Source organism: Rattus norvegicus, chromosome 14, assembly GCF_021556685.1.
Source record: "Rattus norvegicus strain SHRSP/BbbUtx chromosome 14, alternate assembly SHRSP_T2T, whole genome shotgun sequence".
Lineage (NCBI taxonomy): Eukaryota > Metazoa > Chordata > Mammalia > Rodentia > Muridae > Rattus > Rattus norvegicus.
In genome coordinates, this window is record NC_141547.1 from 73,760,698 (window position 1) to 73,783,974 (window position 23,277).

Sequence of the window (23,277 nt, forward strand, 5' to 3'; positions counted from 1 at the left end):
GGTCTCCTCCGCTCTGCAGCCTCAGGAGTGATTTCTTCATTTTTTAAAATGTAGGCATTAGTGCTATGAACTTGCTTGACGGAAAGCTATAAGTTTGGGTATGTTGTGTATCCATTTTCATTCAACTCTAGACTTAATTTGTGTCTTGATCCGTATTTCATTTAGTAGTAAATTTGTTCAGTTTCCATGAGTTTGTAAGCTTTCACCACAAAACCTTTCACCCAAGATTTGTCCTGCCTACAAGATGTGGAGGGATAAAGTGGAGCAGAAACTGAGGGGATGGCCAACAAGTGATTGGCCCAACTTGAGACCTACATCATGGGAGAGCCAACCTCAGATACTAGTAATGATACTCTCTGCTCTGTATGCAGACACGAGCCTAGCATGGCTGTCTTCTGGAACGCTTCGTTCAGAAGCTAATGGAGGTGGATATAATGAACCACAACCAAGTAATAGGTGGAGCTTAGCTAGAGTTGTGGAAGAGTTGGGGGAAGGACTGAGGGAGCTGGAGGGGTCAAGGATACCACAAGAAGACCTACAAAGTAAATTAACCTGCCCTCATGGGGGTTCCCAGAGACTGAACCACCAACCAAAGAGCATGCAGAAGCTGGACCTAGGCACCCTACACATATGTAGGAGATGTACAGCTTGGTCTTCAAGTGGGTCCCCAGTAAATTGAAGCAGTGGTTAAGATTCTGCTGCCCGCTTTTGGATTCCTTTCCTCTACCTGGGCTGCTTTGACTGGCCCCAATGGGAGAGGATTCATTTCATCCTGTTGTGACTTGATGTGCCAGGTTAATGCACAGGTTAATACCCATGAGGGTGCCTCTCTCTCTTTGAGGAAAGAAGCAGGGGGAGTGGGGGGGTGTGGGTTTGAGGGTGGGACTGAGAGGAGGTAGGGAGCTGCAATCAAGGTATAAAATGAATAAATATGTCACATTTATTTATTTATTGCACATGCCGTTTGCAACCCCCCTCACCTCACAGTTCCTCCTTCACATAGCCTTTCCCCCTCTTCTTTACCGTTGAGGAGGGGAAGACACCCTTGGGCACCAATCTACTTGGCACATCAAGTGTCTGCAGCACTAGACATATCCTCTTCCACTGAGGCCAAACAAGGTAGCCTAGTTAGGGGAAGAGGATCCACAGGCAGGCAGCAGAATGAGGGACAGCCCTAATCCGGTTGTTGGAGGTCCAGTATGAAGACCAGGCTGCACATCTGTTACATATGTGTGTATGTGGGGGTGCCTAGGTCCAGCCCATGTTTGCTTTTTGGTTGGTGGTTCAGTCTTTGGGAGAGCCCAAGAGTACAGGTTAGTCGATTCTGTTGTTTCTGTAGAGTCTATTCCCTTAGATACCTCAGTCCTTCCCCTAACTCTTCCACAAGATTCCTAGAGCTCCATCTAATGTTTGGATGTGGATCTGTGCATCTGTGGAGTCTCTAGGCCCTGTCTGCAAGTATAACAGTATCATTAATAGTGTCAGGGATTGGGTCTTGCGCACGGGATGAGTCTCCAGTTGGTTGGCCATTCTGCCTGACTCTTCTCCATCTTTGTCCTGCATTTCTTGTAGGCAGGACAAACTGGGTCAAAGGTTTTGTTGTGGGTGGGTTGCTGTCCTTAACCTTCCACTGGGTGTCCTGCCTGGCTATAGGAAGTGGCCAATTCAGGTTCTGTATTCCCCCACTCCTAGGAGTCTCACTCAGCTAGAGTGACCCTCATAGACTCACTAGAGTCTCCCCCATCCCAGGTCTCTGGCATGCCCTAGAGAAGGTTCCCTGTGGCCATTGCCTACTGCTCATTTCCATTCAATCTCCAGGCCATTTCTCCACAGCTCTCCCCACACTTGATTTATTCTACCCCGCTCCCCTACATATCCCAGTTTTTTAATTTTTAAAAAGTTAAAAAAAAAAAAAAGAGAGAAGATCTTCTATGTATTCCTTTGGTGATGGGGTCAGAGAGCAGAGAGACCATAGAAGTGCTCTGTTGCTGGGAGGAGTCGGAGGTGAAGGGAGGCTGCAGTTGGTGGTTTGCTAAGAGATAGAGATGAGCCTCGTGAGTAGCTTTGGAGGGGTGGAGGGAGAGATGGAGATCTGCAGTTAGCCTACCTCATTCCCTGGCTAAATGGCCTCGGGTTTCCAGGGAATGCCTGTTGAAGTTGAGGGCTTGGATATATTAAACAATGAGTGTTGGGTAAGGACATTTGGAGGAGAAGACCTGTGTGATCCCCTGGAGATGGGAGCAGGGTGAGGAAAGAGAGGCTGCAGCAGGTGCTTTACTTTAGATCTGAAAGTAATCATGGGATTAGATTTGGAGGAAAGTAGGGTAAGTGAAGATCTGCAGTTAGTCTCTCTGTTGGAGTGGACTACAGGTTCCCAAGGAATCTTTTGTCCTTATTTTAAAACCCTAAAACCTTTTCCCCCGCGCAATCAATCCATTCACAGTTGCTGCTGTATGTGGAGATTGCTTTATGGACTTGTTTTCAGCTGTGTATAACAAGAACTCAAGCATCACAGGAGTTCTAACAACCTCATCATCTCAAGAATATTGAACTTTATGAAACCTAAATTTTTGTTTCTCAGAAGTACTATGAGAGATGTAAAGTGAGGATCCTAACCTGAGGAGAATGCTTGTAACAAATAAGGACAGTGTCATCAATATAAGATGTACTTACTCTGGTGGATAAAGAGGCCAGTAGAAATTGGAAAGATGAGACGGGTCATTAAAAAACGTTAGTATATAGAAAACTGTTAAATTGCTTTCACATCTTTAAACTGACTTTAGAAACTAAGGAGGCTTTGAATGCACAGTGTTCTTTTATATCCCTATGTGAAACTCAGTAATAGTGAAGGGAGTTTCTTTGGTAAAAAGGTTAATTTAAGAAACTTCAAAGTCAAAGTCGAGTTCTGGTCTTTTTTTTTTTATTTTCTTGCATTAGCAGTTTTTTGAGTATGGCATGATTTACTATGGCATCATAGAAAGACAGCATTAGAGAGTGTACGTGGCAGGGTAAAATTAAACACATGCTCACAATCAAATTAATGTATCTCATCTGTCTTCAACTAATAACAATCTGTCATGTTATCTATCTGAGTAGGGGCATAAACAGTTTATTTTGTGTTTGGAGTAACTTCCTGGAGGTAGTTAATGTGACAAGTAGTTTGTTTGAATTGAGTATAACCAGATCAACACTGTAGATGTTTCCTTGATACCCTAAAAATTACAGTGAAAATCTACACAAGTGTTGTATTTATATTTTGCTTTTACTTCTTTAAGTTCAGTGTGGCAGCTTTTATAATCATTTCACAGAGAATATTGTTGCTGTTGTTATCTGTGGTATGAGTCAGAGCAAAAATAGTTGATATTTTGGATGCTGTCTTCTTTGACAGGCACTGGACATTAACAGTGTAACTAATAAGCATCAGGTACTTTCACTTTTTTACAAAGCATAGTTTCTGATTTGAATGAAAAAAGTCATTAATTGTAGACTGTATTATGATTGGATGTTGGAATAGAAGTATACTGCTGATTTTAAGGCCAGCATAAAGATAAGGTTTGCTGTAAACTGTTTCAAATTTTAAAATTGAGTATCATTTAATCTTCTCATCAGCTCTGATTACATTTTTTTTACAACTAGGTTTTAAAAATCTATTGTCTATTTATTGCTTTGACCACAATGATCAGTAACTGTGTGTATAGTTGCTGTGGAATCTTGAATAAGGTGAATGAAATACAGTTCTCTTTCAGCCTCCTGACTTGTCTGATTTTATACATTTTAGTAACTTATTTTAATCCTTTCGGCCGAGCTGGAGAGATGGCTCAGAGGTTAAGAGCACTGGCTGCTCTTTCAGAGGTCCTGAGTTCAATTCCCAGCAACCACAGGGTGGCTCACAACCCTCTGTAATGGGATCCGATGCCCTCTTCTGGTGACAATGACAGTATAATCCTTTCGGCCTCCGATCAAGGAGGAAGGTCTCCACAGCTCCATGGCTGTCTCATATACTGAGCTGCCTCGCTCTTTCCTCTCTTTATGATGTTGTCTATCTGGTCACCTTTTGCCTCTTCATTTTGGATTATGATAATTGTAATATCCTTATTTGTTAATTTGGGTAGGTATTGAGGGCAGAGTCTCCACATGAAGCACAGGTTACCATCTTTACACTATATAGCTCAGGCTGGCCTTAAACTCATGATCTTCCTGCTACAGCTTTCTAGGTACTGGGTTCTCAGATGTGTACCACCATCTCAGAAGACTCATTTATTTGCATGTTAGCTTGTTTATCACTCTTTTCTCTCTCACAGTCATGAAAGGTAATGTTTATAGTGTTCGCTTAGTTCTTTTTTTTTAATAACTTATTTTTTTATTCACTTTACATCCAGATCACAGCTGCCCCCCCACCTCCCTGTCCCGCTTTGCAGATCTCTCCCCCTTGACCCTTTTCCCTTCTCTTGCAAGGAGAGCAGGATTCTGTTGGTTCAAATTTCTCCTGGAGAAACTTTAGCCTTCAAACTAAAAACTCAGTATGATTTTCAATGAAGTCTTTTATGAAATGAGAAAGCATTTTCAGGTGATAATCAATTGTTAGTATTATGCAAGCATGCTAGACTTCTAAGGTTTTACAAGTTGGCTAGATCTCTTTCTCAGAAAATCAGTTTACATTTTTAAAATAGTTTTCTCTGCTGACTCAAAGAGCTTAATTACCTTTTAAGTCATGTGACTATATTTGTCATATAATTTGATGTCATTAAATAAACTTTTAGAGGGTTATAGTGCTGTGCACAAGAAACTGTTGAGTAAAGGATTTCACTTAAAAAAGCAGTGTTAGATACAAATTCTATACTGTGCTTTAAAGTCCAGGAAATATAATCCTCAAAGTCCGTATTGTTAACAGTTTGGAAAGCAGCTACATCTTTGTGAAAGTAAACTGTAGTGTGAAGAAATTAATGTCACTATATAATATAAAAGATTTCAGAATTGTTCTAATCATTAAATTATCTTGTAAGTAATTAAACTGTTTCCAGCCAAATATACTTGTGTTTGTACGTCCTGTCTTTAATTAGTACTGTCTTTAATTAGTGCTTAAATGCAGTACACTGAGCAGATGTGTTTTGAATTTGTCATGGTGTGAGAATTTATATAGGCAATGCTGTCGTATAGTAACACATATTTCTGAGCACTTACTCGCCAGTCTTTGTTCACTATCTAATTCTGGCTAATTCTGAAAGAATGATGTATTAAATAGGTATATTCACTATTCATAGTTTATAAATGTAGAAGCTGAAGCACAAAGAAGTTGAAAAATTGCCCAATATTATACAGTGGGAAATGATACTAGAAAATAAGTTTTAAACATGTTAAATATACTTTTTTGATTCTAATATTGAGTTTTGTTCTCTCTTTAACATTTTTCTAGTTGACTTGGAGCATATGCGAACAGTAAAACCTGATAAACACTTACGATTTTGCCAGGAAAATGGTTTTAGTAGCCACTTTGTTTCAGCCAAGACGGGAGACTCTGTAAGTAAAGCAGTGGATTGTGTTGTGAGCGATGCTTTGTCTTTCTAATGTTCCTGAGAAGGACACTTCTACTTGTTCTTTCTTTTTTTTTTTTTTTTTTATTTTGTATTACTTTTTTTTTTTTTTTACAGTCCAGTCATTACCTCCCTCCTGGTCTGCCCTCCCACAGTTCCTCATCCCATTCCTCCTCCCCATCTCCAAGAGGATGTCCCCTTTCTCCCAAGAAGAGCACTTCTACTTCTTTCTTTCTTTTTTTAAAGTACTTTTATTTTCTTACAGTCTAATTGCTCCCCCACTCCAGGTCTGCTCTCCCACAGTTCCTCATCTCCTTCCCCACCCCACCCCCATTTCCAAGAGGATGTACCCCTTCCCTTCCCCCCCACAAGAAGTACAGTTCTATTTCTTAACAAGGAACACAGTGATGCCTTTGGAGGGAAGGCATAGATAGAATATATGAGAATGCTTATTTTGGTTAGTAAATTTTATAGTTGATTTAACAAGAATCATGAATCACTCAAGTCACCCATAATTCTGCCCTTTAGGGATGCCCACTCAGACCCTCAGAGGATTCTCCTGTGTTCTTTCACTGAAGCCCTCACTGTGCTTATCCTGTGCTTTCTTTGGGGCAGGCAGGTGTGCCTGAGTCTGGTTGTCTCTTGTGTAGGTGCATCTTCTAGAGCTCCTATCACGGGGCCCCCTCTGCATAGATGTTGAGTGGTAGAGATACGGTTTGTGAGCCCAAGTAATGATATCAGGCCTATTTTAACTTAAACACTAAGATTATGGTTAGTGGTTTTATATTGTATTTCTTTTATTTACCGTTTTATCTGTAAAAATTTCCCATGTCTTTTATTGTTATAATTGTTCTTGGACATGTAGGCTTTTTTTCTAAATTTCAAATTTAAGTTTTATTATGAAACTTTAGTAACTTTTAATGCTTTATTTCCTTTAGATAGATTCTTTGACTGGGGATTGAAACATGTTACCAGATGTTCACCAGAAAGATGAAATTACCTATTCTTTTCCTAGTATTGTAAGATTACTATTTCACTGGCCCTTGTAATACTAAGGACTTAATTATTTTTAACTTTTGCCCAGTGGTAGGGCAGTACAAATAACACAACGATTTCCAACAATTAAAACCTTACAAATTTTGAATTTCTTTCATGAGAGTCAAGGTTGAAATTATTAAAATTTTCTAACTATTCACTTTCTATTTAACCACTTATATGTTTTATTGGTTAAACAATACTATGTCCACATTCATATTAGAGACAATAACTGATGGTTATGAATCTTGTAACTATTTGTCCCTGTCTAATTTCTTGTTCATTTGTTTGTTTGTTTTTTGAGACAGGATTTTTCTTTATAGCTCTGGCTGTTCTGGGATTTGCTCTGTAGATCAGGCTGCACTTGAACTCAGAGATCCACCTGCCTCTGCCTCCCAAGTGCTGCCGTTAAAGACATCAATCAGCATACCTGGCTGCTGTCCAGTGTTTTAACTTAGGTTTTTTTATCCTTTCATTTGGTGCTAGGGCTAGAACCTTGCTTATGGCTGTTACTTTTTTTAAAGTAATAATTGTTTAAAGATTTATTTGTTTTTATTTATGTGTATGTGCTTGTTTGTGTTAGTTCTTTTTATGTGCCCCACATGAGTGCAGGACCCCTCGGAGGCTAGAAGGGGGCATGGGATCCTCTGGAACTGGAGTTAAAAGTGGTTTGTAAGCCACCATGTGGGTGCTGGGAAATACCCTTGAGTCCTCTGGAGGAGCAGTAATTACTCTTAACTTCTGAGCCCTCTTTTCAGTCCCCTAGAAATAATTAAGTTAGGAAACTGTGACTGATATTTAGTAAGTGATCCTCAGGTGAATTCGACTAGAAACCTGGTAGGATAGTTATAGAGCAAAAGCAAGTTATACAGCAGAAATGATTAGGGCTAAAGCTCCAGGGATTATAGAGGACCTGGCAAAAGCCAGCTACATACTAAAGGATGTTTATAGAAATGTTCAAAACGTGTGGCTGTAATGGACTCTATCATTCCTTTACCCGAACAGATAAAACACAATAAATAGGACCAAGTTGTTTTACTTAGAGAATAATGGAGAGTTTGGACATTGATAAGAGAACCAACAGTGTTAATGGTTTGGAAAGCAAGACCTGTTAAAACAGACTAAAGCCAGCTCAGGAGATCAGCATAGAACAGATAGAGAGTCAAACACCAGAGCCAAAAGGATACATGAACTTACTTCATTTTCTTCAGGAATTGTGGGAGCTTATTATGGTATTAGATGTGCTGATGTGCTCTTTACATTTGTCATTGTAATTGTTATGCTAAATCCCTTAAATGAGGCTGGAGGGATGGCTCAGCTGCTAAGAATACTGCGGCTCTTGCAGAGGACCTTAGTTTGGTTCCCAACATCCACATGGTATCTTACAGCCATCTGTAAATTCCATTTCTAGGGGATCTGACACCTCTTCCGACCTCCACAGACACCAGGTACACATGTGATGTACATAAGTACATGAAGGTAGAAAACTCAAACTCATAAAATAAAAGCACATCTTTAAAATGTTTTTATTAATAAATGCATGTTTAGACTAACTCAATGAATTGCTTGGATTTTCAAATTGTGGTTTAATTCTTTAAAAATTATTTCATTTCATGTGTTGCCATATTTGACAAATGGAGCCATTTTTGGAATACTTGCTGTTTATGCTTCTTTAGAAAGTTCAGTGTATTTGAAGGTACTGAAACATGCCTGTTTTAAATCATTTAAACCTATTTTTGTTATGTAGGTCTTCCTGTGTTTTCAGAAAGTTGCGGCAGAAATCCTGGGAATCAAGTTAAACAAAGCAGAAATAGAACAGTCACAGGTGATTATCTTAAAATTTATATTTTAAAAAGTAATGAATTTCTTATGATGATTTTTATTCATCGATTCTTCCACATTTATTCTATGTACATGTCACTCAAAGCCTTGGAAATAGATTTCATGTATAAATGAGTGTTTATTGCTGAAGATGGAAAATTAATTTTTACAAAATAATGATAGCCTTGCAATTTTGTCCCTTTTGTTTGAAAAAAAAAAAGAATAAAATTTTGTCAGTTCTTAGTTAATTGATTAAGGTTCAGAGAATCCTGTTTTGTGTTTCCTTTTTTTTTTTTTTTTCATTAGAGGACCTGACTGGCCTCTGGTGGCTGCCCCTACCTTGACCTCTGAAGTGTGGGGTTAAAGACCCTGCTTGTACTTCAAACTTCTTTAGGGTTATCTGTTCTTTAAAAGACATGCAATGATATTATTTCTTTATATAATTTTGTTACTTTAATAGCATTACTTACTGAAGATTTCTGTGCTCTTTGATTATTTCTAGACGATCTTATAAGTAAATCAAATATCAGCAGTTCAGAGCTTAAAAATGCAATTGTAGTTGCTCTATAAGTCACACATTTAATAAAACTTTGAGCAAGAGTAATAAGATTAGAAGCATCAAACTAATGTATTTCCTAGATACTTCTATCCACCTTCTTGCAACTAAAAATAGTTATCTTTTTACATCTTTTAGTATTTACTTGACTATTCTGCAAATTAGTTCTGCGATGTACTCTTATTACTGTGCCTGTCAAATATGTGTTATAGCAATTTGAGCTAGCTTGCTTTTCTGTATAGCCTCTCTGTTATGTATATATTGCAAGATATTTTATATATAAATAATATGCATATGAAAGAAAGTGTAGTATTTCTCTTTGTGACTCTGCCTTACTCCTCCTAACGTATCCATCCCCAGTACTATCTGCTTTCCTGTAAATGGCATACTCATTTCCTTTTGGCCGAACTGGACTACAGTGTATATTTGCATCCCATCTCTATGTGCTCACTCACTGCTTGACACCTACGCTGAGTCCAAGTCCTGCCTGTTGTGAACAGTCTGCAAACATGGGCGTGCAGAGATCTGTGCAATATCCTGACTTAGAATCTTTTGCATGTATGTAATGAGTGATATAGCTGGGTCATATAGTAGGTTCTGTTTCAGTTATTGGATTGATTTTCATAGTGTCTTCTCTAGTTTCCATTCCCATCAGCAGTTTACAGAGGTCCATTCACATCTTTGCCAGATGATTTTTTTTTTTTTTTTTTTTTTTTTTTTTTTTTTTTTTTTAGCCAATAGCCCTTCTGACTGGTATGGGAAGGAATTTCAGTGTAGTTTTGTTGCTTTTTTTCCTGACGGTTAATGGTGTTGAAAATGTTTTCATGTATTTACTGATCATTTGTACTTCTGTATATACTTCTGTATGTCTAATTCCATAGGAAGAGTGTTGTGAATAGTGCTGTAGTAAACATGGATGTGCAGGGATCTTTATAATATGTTGCCTTAGGAACTAAAGAAAAGCTGACTACGGTACGTCTTTTTTAGTTCTCTAATGAAAAGATTCCCTGCACTGATTTTCACACTGTTTGGCATAACTATTATTTTATATTTAAACCAACAGTGCATGGGTTCACAGATTCCACCCCCATCCCATGCTTACCAGAATTTACTGTCTTGTATTTTCTTTCTTTTCTTTTAATTGGATTTTTTAAATTTACATTTCAAATGTTATCCCCTTTCCTGGTTTCCCTCCATAAACCCCCTATCCCAACCTTCCCCTTCTTCTTGAGGGTGTTTCCCCGCCTATCCACCCACCCCTTCCTGCCTCCCTGCCCTGACATTCCCTTATACTGGGGATCGAGCTTTGGCAGGACCAAAGGGTTTCTCCTCCCATTGGTGCCCAACAAGGCCATCCTCTGCTACATAGCAGCTGGAGCCATGGGTCTGTCCATGTGTGCTCTTTGAGCAGTGGTTTAGTCCCTGGGAGCTCTGGTTGGTTGGTATTGTTGTTCTTATGGGGTTGCAAACTGTCTTCTATTTTCTTAATGGTAGCCATATTGACTGTAGTGAGATGATAGAATCTTTTGATTTTTTCTTGTTTGTTTGTTTCAAGTCAGGATTTCTTTGTGTAGCCCTGACCACCTGGACTGGCTCTGTAGACCAGGCTGGCTTTGATCCTCATACCTCTGCCTTCTGAGCACTGGGATTAAAGGCATGTGCCACTACCAACCAGTAAGATAGAATCTTAATATAGTTTTGACTTGCATTTGATGACTAAGGATGTTGACCATTTTTTTCATGTTAATTTTACTTTTTACTGATAAATTTTACCCATTTACTGATTAGATTGTTTGGCGTTTCTTGTTTTTCTTTTTTCTTTTTTTTTTTCAGTGTGTCATAGATAAAAATCCCTACTAGATGTGTAGTTAGATAGCAAAGCTCTGCTCCCATATGTGGACTGTCACGTCCCTTCGGTGTTTCACTTACTATGTACAAGCCGTTTGATATTCTTGCTGTTTTTCCCAAGTCCTTTGCAGAAAGTCTTTGCCTCTGTCTGCATCTTAAAGTGTCTTCTCTGTTTTTCACTTACATTTTAAAAGATCCACATTAAGGTCTTTGATCCATCTTGAAATGATTTTGTGGAGGATATCTTGTCTAGGATAAGGATATAATTTCATTCTTTTACTTGTGGTTATTCAGTTTCACCAGCACCATTTGTTGACTAGGCAATATTTTAATTCATTCATCTGTAGGTGAATTTAAGGAGCTACAAGCTCTTACTTTGTGTTTGTCAGAAATTTGTGTATGTTGGAAGTTTCATTATCACATCTTATAGAACGTTGAGTTGGTACCTTTTTCAGTTCATTGATTAGTTTCACAGTCAGTATTTCTCAGAGGAAACTATTTAAAAACTTCATTCCAGAAATTCCAGGTCAAAACAACAATCACACTATACTATACGTGTATGTGTGTATGTATGTGTGTGTGTGTATATATATATATATATATATATATATATATGTGTGTGTGTGTGTATGTACTTTTGTATGTGTGTATATATACTTTTGTATTTAACACGTTTTTGTCATGTTGATGCCTTTAAGTATTTCATATTATTTTATGAAGATGTGTCAGAGTCACCAGCCAAAGACAGCTTGATGCTATAGTAATTTGGTTTGTGTCATAAATATTTATAATGAGGTTTCTGTTTTTCTTCTATGTACTGAGTATTTACACTCCACTATTTTAGTTCTAACCTAGATTGCTTCCATTTGGGAGTCTAATAAAATCAATTGAGTTATCAGCACATTCTGTAAGCTTTGCAAGAAGAAAATGGGAGAAAGGAGATTTTTTTTGGATATAGCAAACCTTTTTTTGTGGACTGTACAATGTCAAAGGACCACAGAGCAATCTAAGCACAAAGAGGAATAAGCTTCACAACAGAGCAGGCAGATATTTCAATCGCCATGCAAAAAGCATTTCAGCTTTTACATTTAGATTATAGTTTGATTTGCATTGTTTATTCTCCCTCTCCATCCTCACTAACCACTCCCTTCCTCGGAGCAGATTTCCCCCATCACAATGTAAAAATTGGGTCCAGTTTAGTTTCTCAGATTGCTCAGAGTGATAGTTAAAGCTCTGGGAGAGGAATTAAATTTCCCTGAGGCATTTCTAGCATGTCTAGCATTCAGTTCTTCACGCGCACAGTAGTCAATCTGTGAAAAGAGCACAGGTTCCCATGCTAATTTCCTTCAGCCTGAGACCTTTGCCATGTACACTTAGGCTCTCAGGACAAGATTTAAGCCTCCACAGTTTTACACATTAGTTAATAAACCATGAATTCATGTAGCTTGATTTAGACATGTATTAGTTTCTTCAAAACAAAAATCACTGTGATGTCTGAGATGTATAGGCATGCTAAAATGTATATTCTTTATTATAAGAACTATGACCCTGCAAATGGTAGGGTGTTCTAGATTTTTGTTGAGAGTTAAACTATACAGATAGCACAAGCCTTTACTTTAAGGAGACCTTACAGAGTTCAGAGTTGTCTTTTCTAAATATTGCTCTTCTGAAGCCATTGTAATGCTCACCTTCATCGAAGGAGGGACTTCTCATGTTATTTGTCTTACCCTAACCCTCACACACTAAACATTGCTGACCGTATTTTCCCAAATATCCTTTTTAAAATTCATCCTTTAAATGTAAATAAATCTTTTCAAATACTTTAATCCCAGCACACCTGCATTTGAGGCCAACCTAGTCTTTATGGCAAGGTCCAGATCTGCTTGGGCTATAGTGAGATCAGATTTCACTTAAAAAACAAACCATGAGATTGAATCTCAGTTAACAAACAAGCAAACATCGAGCCCTCAGATACAATCTAACTAAGCAGTTTCAGGTTTGAAAACATGGCACATAGTTTCATGTGCAGCAGTCAAGACTCCAAGGACAAATTTGTCTTGTGGATTATTTGTTAATTTGACAAAATGAATGGTGAGAGCTGGTCATTTGCATTAGATGGTACTTTGATCCCAGTGTTATGCACACAGCTCAGTAACCTGGCTATGTTTATAAAGAGTGCTTAAAACAATGCTTTGCTTGATGAATGGCTTATTTCTTCACACCATTATTATGGTGGTGAAAATCCCGTTTCATCATTGTAACCTGTAGTTTGGTATGAAACAGTGCTGTTAGGGAGTTAGATTGCGGCACACCTTTTATTGATATACCCTGCTTCCGTCTCATGGTTCAGTTAGCAATGCTTCTGTGGAGGTACCAAGCCAGGTGTCTGGTAAGTGAAGAATCTTGTCCAGAATTAATACTACCCACTAGAGAACTTATGTAGAATTCAGCTAACCGCCCACATTTATACACTACAGAATCCTATTCATTTACTCTCAGTGTTTATCAAATCTATATTAAGAAATGTCTTCATAGATAGTTACTCATGTTGAGGTGTTTTCATTTTAGAAAATAAATATATGCTGTTAGGAAAGGAGAGCTTCAGAAGTCAGATCTGCGCAGTCATGCAGAGAGTACTCCTTGCTTCAGATCCACAGATGGGAGGAGCTTGTTACTTTTCTTTTTTCTTTTTTTTTTTTAAGATTTATTTATTATATATGAGTACACTGTAGCTGTCTTCAGACACACCAGAAGAGGGCATCAGATCTCATTACAGATGGTTATGAGCCACCATGTGGTTGCTGGGAATTGAACTCAGGACCTCTGGAAGAGCAGTCAGGGCTCTTAACCACTGAGCCATCTCTCCAGCCCTTGTTTCTTTTCTATACATGGTTATCCCACAGAGTCCTATCCCCAAGGAGAGAACAACTAATGTGTAGCAATGTGGTTTTGTTTATTTAGAAAAATTCTTGAAAGCAAACAGCTATTGTGCCTTAATATTGTATCTCGTGATTCTTTTTACATGACTCACAATTGTATTTGAAGTGATTTCTATATGAAATTTGGAAATATGGAGGTAGGTAGTAGTTAGGGGGATGGGAAGTAATCAGCAGCAGAAGCACTAGGGAAGTAAAAATTACAAATATGTAAACTGTACAGGGTATGTGCTACTCTGATTGCTGAAACAATAGGCTTTTATCCTCCCACCTGTCCCCACAGCATCCCACTCACTAGTGAAATACTTAACTTGTGCGACAACTGGTTTTATTCTTGGCCCATTAGCTCTATAGTAAATCTTTCAGGTGGTTTAGTCATGCACACCTAGCCCAGAGTGACTGACGTAGTAGATCATCAGCAATGCTTGTCACAGAAAATGAACAAATACTTCCACAGTCCTCTGCACTGCTGAGAAGTTAGTTATCTATTTCAGTGGCTGGACAGAATTATGAACAATGTGTATTGGCTCTCTTTTCCTTCCTTTTATGTGTGAACATTCTGCTGGTTCTTTTGTGACATGTTTGAACTCATGTGTTAATTTTTCTTTTTCTTCTTTGGTGTTTCCTTCTATTGTCAGTCATAAACATGCTTTTCATTTTGTCTTTCTCTTTCTCTTTTCCTTTCTCCTTCATCTTGTTTATGTTGTACGGAATTGACAGCGTATTGTCAGGGCAGACATAGTCAAGTACCCGGAAGAAGATAATCAACACCCCAACTCTGCTCAGAGTAGAGTCTGTTCAGTACAGTAGTGCAGGTACTTATGGGTGCATTATTGCCAACTGGGGAGGGGGCGAGGGCTAGCTATATTATCTTGTTTTCCTATGAAGGAACATTATTAATTAAAATGAATAAGTCTTGGTTTAGAACTTTGAAAAATTGGTCTTTCACCAGGAAAATTATAAATTAAACAAGAAATTGAGAACAAATTAAAATATTTCAGTTACTTTCAATTATGTTTATCTTTAACATGTTTATTACAAATGTAGTGCAGAGGATTGAAGCAGTTATTTCATTAGCAATTACTTACCATTTCCCTCCTGAAATAGATGGTAATTGAAAGGTTATTTTAAATTACTTTAAAGAAAGGCTTGAATTGCCCTTCTCTCTCAGTCTTTGTGCATGGACTTAGTAAAAGCTAAAAGCAAAAGATGGTTTGTTTTCATTTCAGTTATTGCTTAGAGATGGATATTAGACATTTTGCTTAATTCCTTGGTTTAGACTAATCATAAGATGGAAAGAAGTGTGAAGGTATCTTTTGATTTAAGTTGATTTATAGGCATGGATATGAGCTGACTTTTAAATTCCTCATCATGTCATGTTTTATTAGAGTCATTATGCATTACCCATAGTGAACTATTTGAAGTATTTTGAGAGGAATGTTTTGAAAACTGGAAACATTTTTAACAGTGGAGTTTCTTAGGACTTTTCTGTTTCCTATGTAAGTCCTTTAAAACACACTTCTTTTTCTAATTCACAAAGTTATGGCCAAGTGTAATGACCATGAGAAGACTAAAAAATAATGAAAATCTTAAAAATGGTGACGTCTTATCTGTCAACTAAATATGCATGAATGATTTTAACTTGTACTAAAATTATAACCAGGGTTTAAATCTTCATATTGCTCTGTGAGTTTTTAATAAAACTTGTGATAATGTCAGTAAGTATTAAATTTTGTAAATTCTCCACAAAAAAGGGAAGGCAATCAAGAAAATCCCAAACATGACTATTTATTAATTCTGGTCAATTGTTTTTAATACCAACTCTTGTTCCGTCTGTGATGTTTGTTATTAGACGTTCACCAGAGCTCAGAAAGCAACTGAGGCTCAGGGGACTTTTCTGATGTCTTGATAATAACTCTTTTCTTTTATGGCAGAGAGTGGTGAAGGCAGATATTGTAAACTACAACCAGGAGCCCATGTCAAGAACTGTTAATCCACCTCGGAGCTCCATGTGTGCAGTTCAGTGAGCACACACTGTATTGATAGTTCTGGCTGCTCTTCCCTGGATTGGGCCCAAGCTGCCTAGGAACATGTTTTATCAGTGACTGTCTCTGTAGTCAGCTCACACTTCCTCCTGCTCTGCTCCTTCATCCCTTAGTCGCCTCAGAGTATCGGGCAGCTCCCTGGACAGGAAGGAATTCAGATTTGGAACCACATGTTTTGAAATCTGAATGGAAAGTCCATTCTCTGGATTGAGACTGCCTCCTCGCTCCAGAAGAACCATGTTGCTTCTTTATCTCTTCTTTTTTCCCAGATTTAAAAAATTTAAACAGATATGAAGATGCTCCACGCTTTGATCATCATTTTCTATTTGAACTTGTATATGTGAACGTGTACTTGAGAGCACTGATGGTGGAAGTTATCAAGAAGGTGTTCCTTTGCTGGCTATTAAGAGTAAACTATACAAAGCTGCATCTGATTGAAAGTGCTTCAAATGAGGCTGCAATAGAAATATTTTTTCATTTTTAAAAGGAGCCTAATGTGTTTATATTGTAGTTTATAACTCACAAGTACTGAGTATTTGATATTGTATTTTTATTACTGTATCATGGTCATTGCATATTTTATCATATTTGGCTTAGATGGCTTTATGAATTTTGATAAATGGTTCAGCTGATCCTCCACATGGAATTTCTCCTACAGGCTGTATGAGAGTGCTTCCAGATGAGTCATGATATCCTTGGATCATTGTGGATCGATCACACTGTACCTGATGTTCTGATGTTTTTCTCACATAAATAAATTTATTTAAATTACGTTCTCTGGAATTTTCATTCATTAATTTTTCCTTTTTGTTACAGAAAAGCAGAGTAGATTTGAACACATGGCTAGAAATCCTGTGAAGTCTGGTGTGCCGCCAGTTTCTTAGGAGTTCCTAGGCATTCTGTTTGTTTGTTTATAGTTGAGCCTGTAGCCTGCCATTTCTGGGCCTCTATCCGCCCTGGCCCATTTTCTGCCTAGCTCATGCCACTCTTGGTTCTGTGCACATAAAACTGTGAAGTCATTCTTATCCATTAGCTGATACTCTACCTTCTGTCCCAGCTGCACACACACGGCCAGGAATTCTCCCTTCTTGTCTTCTCCTCTCCCATTCCCCTTTCTTTCTCTCTCCCTTCTCCCACAGTGTCTGCTTCCTGTTCTGTCTTGGTCATACTTGTGCTATGTTTTGTGCAAAGGAGCAGTGCTCAGCACTTACTTGTTACTAAAGTAGGAATGACCCCCCATACAGCCTCTCAGTCTACACATACATGAAGTTATTCTCAGCTCCATGAAATGAGTTTCAGTACCTCTAGGATACTTTCTTCCCCTTCTTGTCCTGCAGTACAAGGCACAACTTTTCTCTGTGAGCCTTCTATTATTTTTTAGAAGCCATGAGAACACACATGGAGGACAATGTCTGGTGTGTTTTCTCTCATGGCCATCAATATAAGCAATCTCTGGGGACTTGCTACAAGTGTGTGGCAAAATTTGTACACTCAGGTTTAAAGCTGTTAGAGATTTTAGAAAAGTTCATGTCCTGTAGTCTAAGGAAACTGAACTGAACTGATGATCCCAAGATGTTGGGCTATGAGAGTTAGACATAACTCATAATGGTGGTACATCTGTCTCTGCCTCAAGGCTACAAGGTTAAAAATTAAAAATTGTGACCGTACTCAGAGGATTTTGGTTTAGTTTTTCATGTAATTACTATTTTAAAATTTATAATAATTTAGCACCCTTTGAAGCTGTTCAGGGTGATAAGCCCTTCATCCTTGCCCACATGCTGTTCCTGTTAGCTTGTGCCTAATGTTTGCAGGCAAGGGCATTTAGGAGAAGAAGAAGCTGAACAAGTCAGAGCTGAACCCTCAAGGATTCTTCTGGACTCTTAGGAGAGAGATGTTTGTTGGTGGTGCTGTTCTAAATGCTGCAGTTGATTGCAGCCCATGGCTAAGCTACATTTGCCATGGCTTTTCCTTCAGTTAAGGGGTAAAGCACACCCTTTAGCCCTTTTGTGATGACTTTTACCTGGATATGGAAACTTGAGGAATTCAGACATTTCCAGCTTTTCATGTGCACGCAATGGTAGCTGAGCACTGTGAGAATCCAGGAGCATAAATCAGAAGGGGATGTGGTGGCAGTGAAAATATGTGTCTGTGTGTTAACGTTTGGACTGACTCTACCTGAGCAGGGAGAGGGGAGACACTGACCCTTGTAGGCTTGCCTTTAGTCATGAAGGATCCCAGAACCTGTCATCTGCACTTTTATTTTTATACCAACTGATGTCCTGAAGGGAAACTGGATCAGAGAGTGAGTATCCTGGGTAAGTAGCAGGGCCAAGAGCTATGCCAAATGCTCTTGATTGAGAACAGAACTGCCTGATTCCAATGCTTGCTGCACATTTGTGTCACATCAGGGTGTGAGTGGTTTTGGAGATGTGGTGATTGGCCCCATCTTGACCACCTTGATGAGCAGCACATGTCCTCATCACTAAGATAAAAATAAATTAATCCCCTCCCCCCCTTCTTCAGCCCTATTGGTTTTCTGTATGTCAATTAAGTGTGACCAGGAATTGAGAATCTCAGTACAGATAAAGCAAACACAAGCTGCATGCAGAACAGCGTAGGGGAAGCAGGTTTCTGAACTCTGCATTACCAACTTTTCCTACACCTCAAGGTTTATTTTTGAAACAATAATGTAGAATCCATGCTCATTTTACTTTGACTGTTACCTCTCCTGTCTACGGTTTTTAATTTAAGAAATTATAAGTTTTTCCCATCTAGTTTTAGACACATCTTCTCTTGAAAGCACATGCTATAATATTTCAAACACATTGTGGTCACTTCTGCTGCTTACTGAGCTTTTGAAAAACACAAAAGTCTGTACCCAGAACTGGTCTGCGGATGCTGCCTCTCAATCTCAGTCTCTGTTACATGTGGGCCAACTGCTCTGGAGTGGTTTTAGAGTGGCCTGAAGAACTCCTGAGATTGCTTTATTATTTCAAGAGGAAGTAAGCCAGGGCTCTTTAAAGTTGATCACTGAGGCAGTGAAAGAGCATGATAAAATAAGATAAAGTAGAATGTTTAAATGTTTGTGATGTTTAAAATAGCAAACCTATGCTACTGTGGGCTGTAATGCTAGATGTCCTAAAATGTTTCAAGATTCGAGGAAAGAGAAATGCAGGTCTGTTATGGTAGTTGTCCATCCGCAGCCTTAGTTCTTCCATTCTTGATAAAAGTCCCCCATATTTTCAGCCACTCTTAGTTTTAGGATCTTCATTAGTTTAAACCCATTAGGACATAGACTCCATTTGTATCAGTGGTTGGCTCAGAGATAAGTGGATGAGTCCATTAGGACTCATAGAACCCTGGGATGTGTGCTGAGCTGGCTGAAATAGAACAAGAAAAAACAAACAAACAAAACCAATGTAACTCTACCCAACTGAATAAAGAAAAACCCCAAGGTACCAGAAGAAGACTCTCTACCTAGTGGAGGAGGATGAAGAAGGATGTAGCTCTGAAGGTCACTGGCTGCCATCTTGAGATCACAAAGACAGGAATGGGGAGGTGTGGAAGCAGGACTGGGAAGGGTCAACCATAATGCCTTTCTGGATCAAACTGTGCCTTGAGCTGTATAGTAGTATTTGTCAATTTTCCTTTATTGTTTTTCTAATGTTTATTTCTTTTAAAACAGTTTTCTTCTTGTATAAGCAAATGGTTGCCTGTACTAGAAGTCTTTGCTTGGGTTCCCAGACAGATAACAAACTAGATCTTTGTTATGATAGAATATCCTTTAAGGAAAAGAGTAGTTACAAACATTTTTAAATAGGAGCAAACAGGGCTAAAGGCATAGCACAGTTACCATCAAGGATTAGTGTAATCTTAGGCTGCATTTACAGTCTGAGCAACTCAGTAGTCTGCAGTCAGCAGGTCAGTGGAGCATGACGCTCTGTATTTATATAAAGTTTTCAAGTGATGCTTATGCTGCTAGCTTGTCTGTTTTGTCTTTTTTTTTTTTTTATCTGATTTTCAAGAGATTGGACTGTGGTCACCTTTTCCGCTCTTATGGATGCTCCTCCTTTTAGAGGATAACAGCACATTCCAAGTAAGGTGACAGTATTTGACACCATATCAAATAGTTGAAAGAAGATCGTGCTTAGTGTGGAGGGGAGAAGGGCAGGTAAGATGGCCAAGATAGTGTTATGCAGATAGATTGGAATGGCCTCTAAGAGAGGAGAGATATGCTTCCAGAAGTAGGATAAGTATGATGGAGTAGAGAAGATTCAGTCTGGCCTAGGAAAGAACCTTCAAATGTTTGCCCCCCCCCCAATGATGGTAGTTATACCGTCAGCGTTGTTGCCCTCTGTTGCTTCTAAGCAACTTCCACTTCTAAGGGCTGTGTGGCTAGAAACCATGAGAAATAAATAGTAAGAGTAGAAGACAATGAGGAGTGGTAGTGATTAGTAATACTAAAGGCCCTCTAATGTAGTTTTAAAAGTTCTTTTGGCCCACTAAAACTTACACGTGAATAAGGCCTTTCCTAGCATATGTGGAACCTTCATGCAAGGTAGAAAATATGCATTCCTTTCTCAGGCCATTTCCCTCTTGTAGAGAACTTTTTTACTGTTTTGTAGGAACAAGGCCTTTCTCTGTCTTGCACAAGCAGTGAAGTTTTTACATCCTAGATGCTGTGAATGGTAGGCTAGTAGGTAGCCTGGAACAGACCTTCAGGCCAGTTGCAGCCCTGTGCCTGTAGACTTCAGCTTTTGGCTGTACAGCTGATGGCATTAGGATTATTTGTCAGACTTTGTCAGAAGGCAAAACCACAATGTTCAGCTTGGGGCTGGGAGCAGAGCACATAGACCTGTATCTGCCTCAAGGAACTCCTGGACTAGAAGAGGAAGCAGGTAGGTTATTGTGGCTTCATGTAATCCTTATTTTTCTGAGACACCATCCATTGGAAAGGTGATTCATGAACCATGTACAGCAAGTTAGCTCACCCAAATGAGGGAAGAGGACAGAGAAAAGTGATCACCGTCTGAGAGTTGACTGCCCCCTGCCCTTCTCCATTCATTGGAAATCTGTGTACTGATGGTCTTATGCACTGAGCTTGGATCCCCACGCTTGTGTTCTTTCTAGCCTGCTATGTACCAGCTTTCTGGGCTTGGGAGTTAGGAATGAGAATATTCCTCTCTGATTCCAGACTGTTTTCATTACTGTCACACTGCACATGGAAGTCAAATATCTGTGCATACACCAGCACAGTTGGCCACCCTTGGTTCTGCCCTTGACTACCCTCTTTGATCCTTAGTGGCACCCACAGATTTTATGTGGTGGGACTTGCAAGCCTCCCCTTTTCTATCAATGCAGCCCTCTGCCACTGACATCTGGATTACTCAGAGGCCTCCACAGTGGCCAGCACACACCACCAAGGGAATGAGTTTGCCAATGAATTTATCACTCACTCAAATCCTTTCTATAGTCCCATATGGCCTTTTCCATCAAGGGCAAGTAAATTTCTCAGTGTGACATTCAGAATCCTTTAATGGTTTTCCCACCAACATGTGTTCTTCAACACGAAGTGGTGAGCACTTTGTTCTATCAGGTGGGTCCCACACTCTTACTCTACCTGGGATTTTATTAGGGAGAGAGATATTGCAAAGAACAGTCAGGAAACTGCCTGCCATAGAGCATATGGGCATCCTGGTCAGTCAGACCACTTAACCCCTCCAGCCTAGTTTCTTATCAGAAGAAACGGGCTAGAGCAGAGCAGTATAGGGAGTTTGCAGAGTTAGTAACTCCAGTGGCTCATTTAGGATAATGCAGGCATTCTATGTTATTCATAAGCATGTTCCTAATATAATGTATGATATAGTCTCTTCTTGGGGACCTTTAGGATTCTCATTTCCCATTGTTCCCACGTTGGTGACATCTGTTTCATTAAATTATGTAATTTCATAGTCAGGAACTAAAGAAATTATGATACATGATCTCCAAGGGCAGGCCACTAAAGATGCCACCACTTTCACCTCAGCCTCTTGACTGGCTCCTTCTGGGAGAAGCCAGACACCATGCTGTGAGGACTCTAGTCCTCACAGACAGACACATAAGACATTGTGCCTGGCAATCCTTTAGTGCAACCAGCTTAGGATCATCCCCCAGCACCAGTCAGGCCTTAACGTAATTGAAGTGTTAGCTTCCTATCAGAGTTCAGCCTCAGAGAAATAGTCAAGTGTCTTAGTCAGTGTCCTATCGCTGTGAAGAGACAGACACCATGACCATGGCAACTCTTATAAAAGCATTTTTTGGAGGTTTCAGAGGTTTAGTTCATGTTGGGGGGCAGGGGAGAACACAGTGGCATACAGGCAGAATTGTTAGCTAAGAATTCTACATCCAAAGGCAGCAGAAAAAGAGACACTGGGCCTGGTTTGAGCTTTTGAAAACCCCAAAGCCCACCTCCCAATGCAAACTTCCTCCAACAAGGCCACACCTATTCCAACAAGCCTACACTTCCTAATCCCTTTCAATTAGCACCACCCCTAATGAGAAAACATTAAAAAATATTAGCCTATGGGGGCTGCCATTCTTACTTAAACCATCACACAAAGTTAGAAAGAAGTACCAAGCTGAGCACCCCAAACTCCTGACCCATAGAACTATGAGGGATCATCATTACTGTTTGAAGTTTTGAAGCACTAGGGGAGCTTGTTTCATAGCAGTAGATACCTATAATAATGACTTTTAGTATCTTTGACAGATGAGGAAACTGAGGCTTAGCACATTTTGGTGACCTATCCATGACCATAAAGCTGACGAGGTATGGGGTCTACCTACTGCAGATCATGCAGGGCAGCAGCCTCATCTTTACTGTCCTATGTACAAGTGGTCAAATAAATGAACTGACTCATAGAGAATTAGTTACATCAGCATATATATGAATGCTACTAAAGACATAGAAAACACATCTACAGTCCCCATTAAGTTGGATTTTCTTACTATTTAGTATTAATTAAGAATATAGGGTGCTGGAGAGATGGCTCAGTGGTTCAGAGCACTGACTGCTCTTCCAGAGGTCCCGAGTTCAAATCCCAGCAACCACATGGTGGCTCACAGCCATCTGTAATGGGATCCGATGCCCTCTTCTGGTGTGTCTGAAGACAGTGACTGTACTCACACACATAAAATAAATACTTAAAAAAAAAAGAATATGGTTCTCCAAATAAAGGCAGTTCCATCATCTGTTCTGATTGTATAAATGATGAACAGGGAAGAAATTAAGACTTCCTTTGCTGGCATTGGGTTACACCCATCCTCTGGACATACATATATATATATATATACCCAGAGGCTGTACTCAATATAATTTACATGGTACTAAATAAACAATGAGACTTGCCCTTTTTCGGAGGGCTGGGTAATATTATAAATATTTTCTTTTATCCATGGGCATTTTTGTCAATAGTTGCTGTATGATAATATTCATTTACTTATTTTACTACTGAAGTTTTTTGGAC

At 39.1% G+C, this 23,277-nt stretch overlaps 1 protein-coding gene across 5 annotated transcripts in view; it reads left to right on the plus strand.

The window, feature by feature from the left end:
• The window catches only part of Rab28 (RAB28, member RAS oncogene family), a 77,080-nt gene extending 60,537 nt beyond the window's left edge, over positions 1–16,543 (plus strand). Inside the window, exons 5-8 of one of the 5 annotated variants that reach the window (XM_087582126.1) lie at positions 5,414–5,517; positions 8,314–8,391; positions 14,448–14,542; positions 15,662–16,543. In XM_087582126.1, coding sequence (XP_087438252.1) covers positions 5,414–5,517; positions 8,314–8,391; positions 14,448–14,537 — 272 coding nt within the window. In that variant the 3' untranslated portion in view covers positions 14,538–14,542; positions 15,662–16,543. The remainder of the gene's footprint in view (positions 1–5,413; positions 5,518–8,313; positions 8,392–14,447; positions 14,543–15,661) is intronic. The other 4 variants (XM_087582127.1, XM_087582129.1, XM_087582128.1 and 1 more) reach the window with 4 other exon arrangements.
• Positions 16,544–23,277: the final 6,734 nt, after the last annotated feature.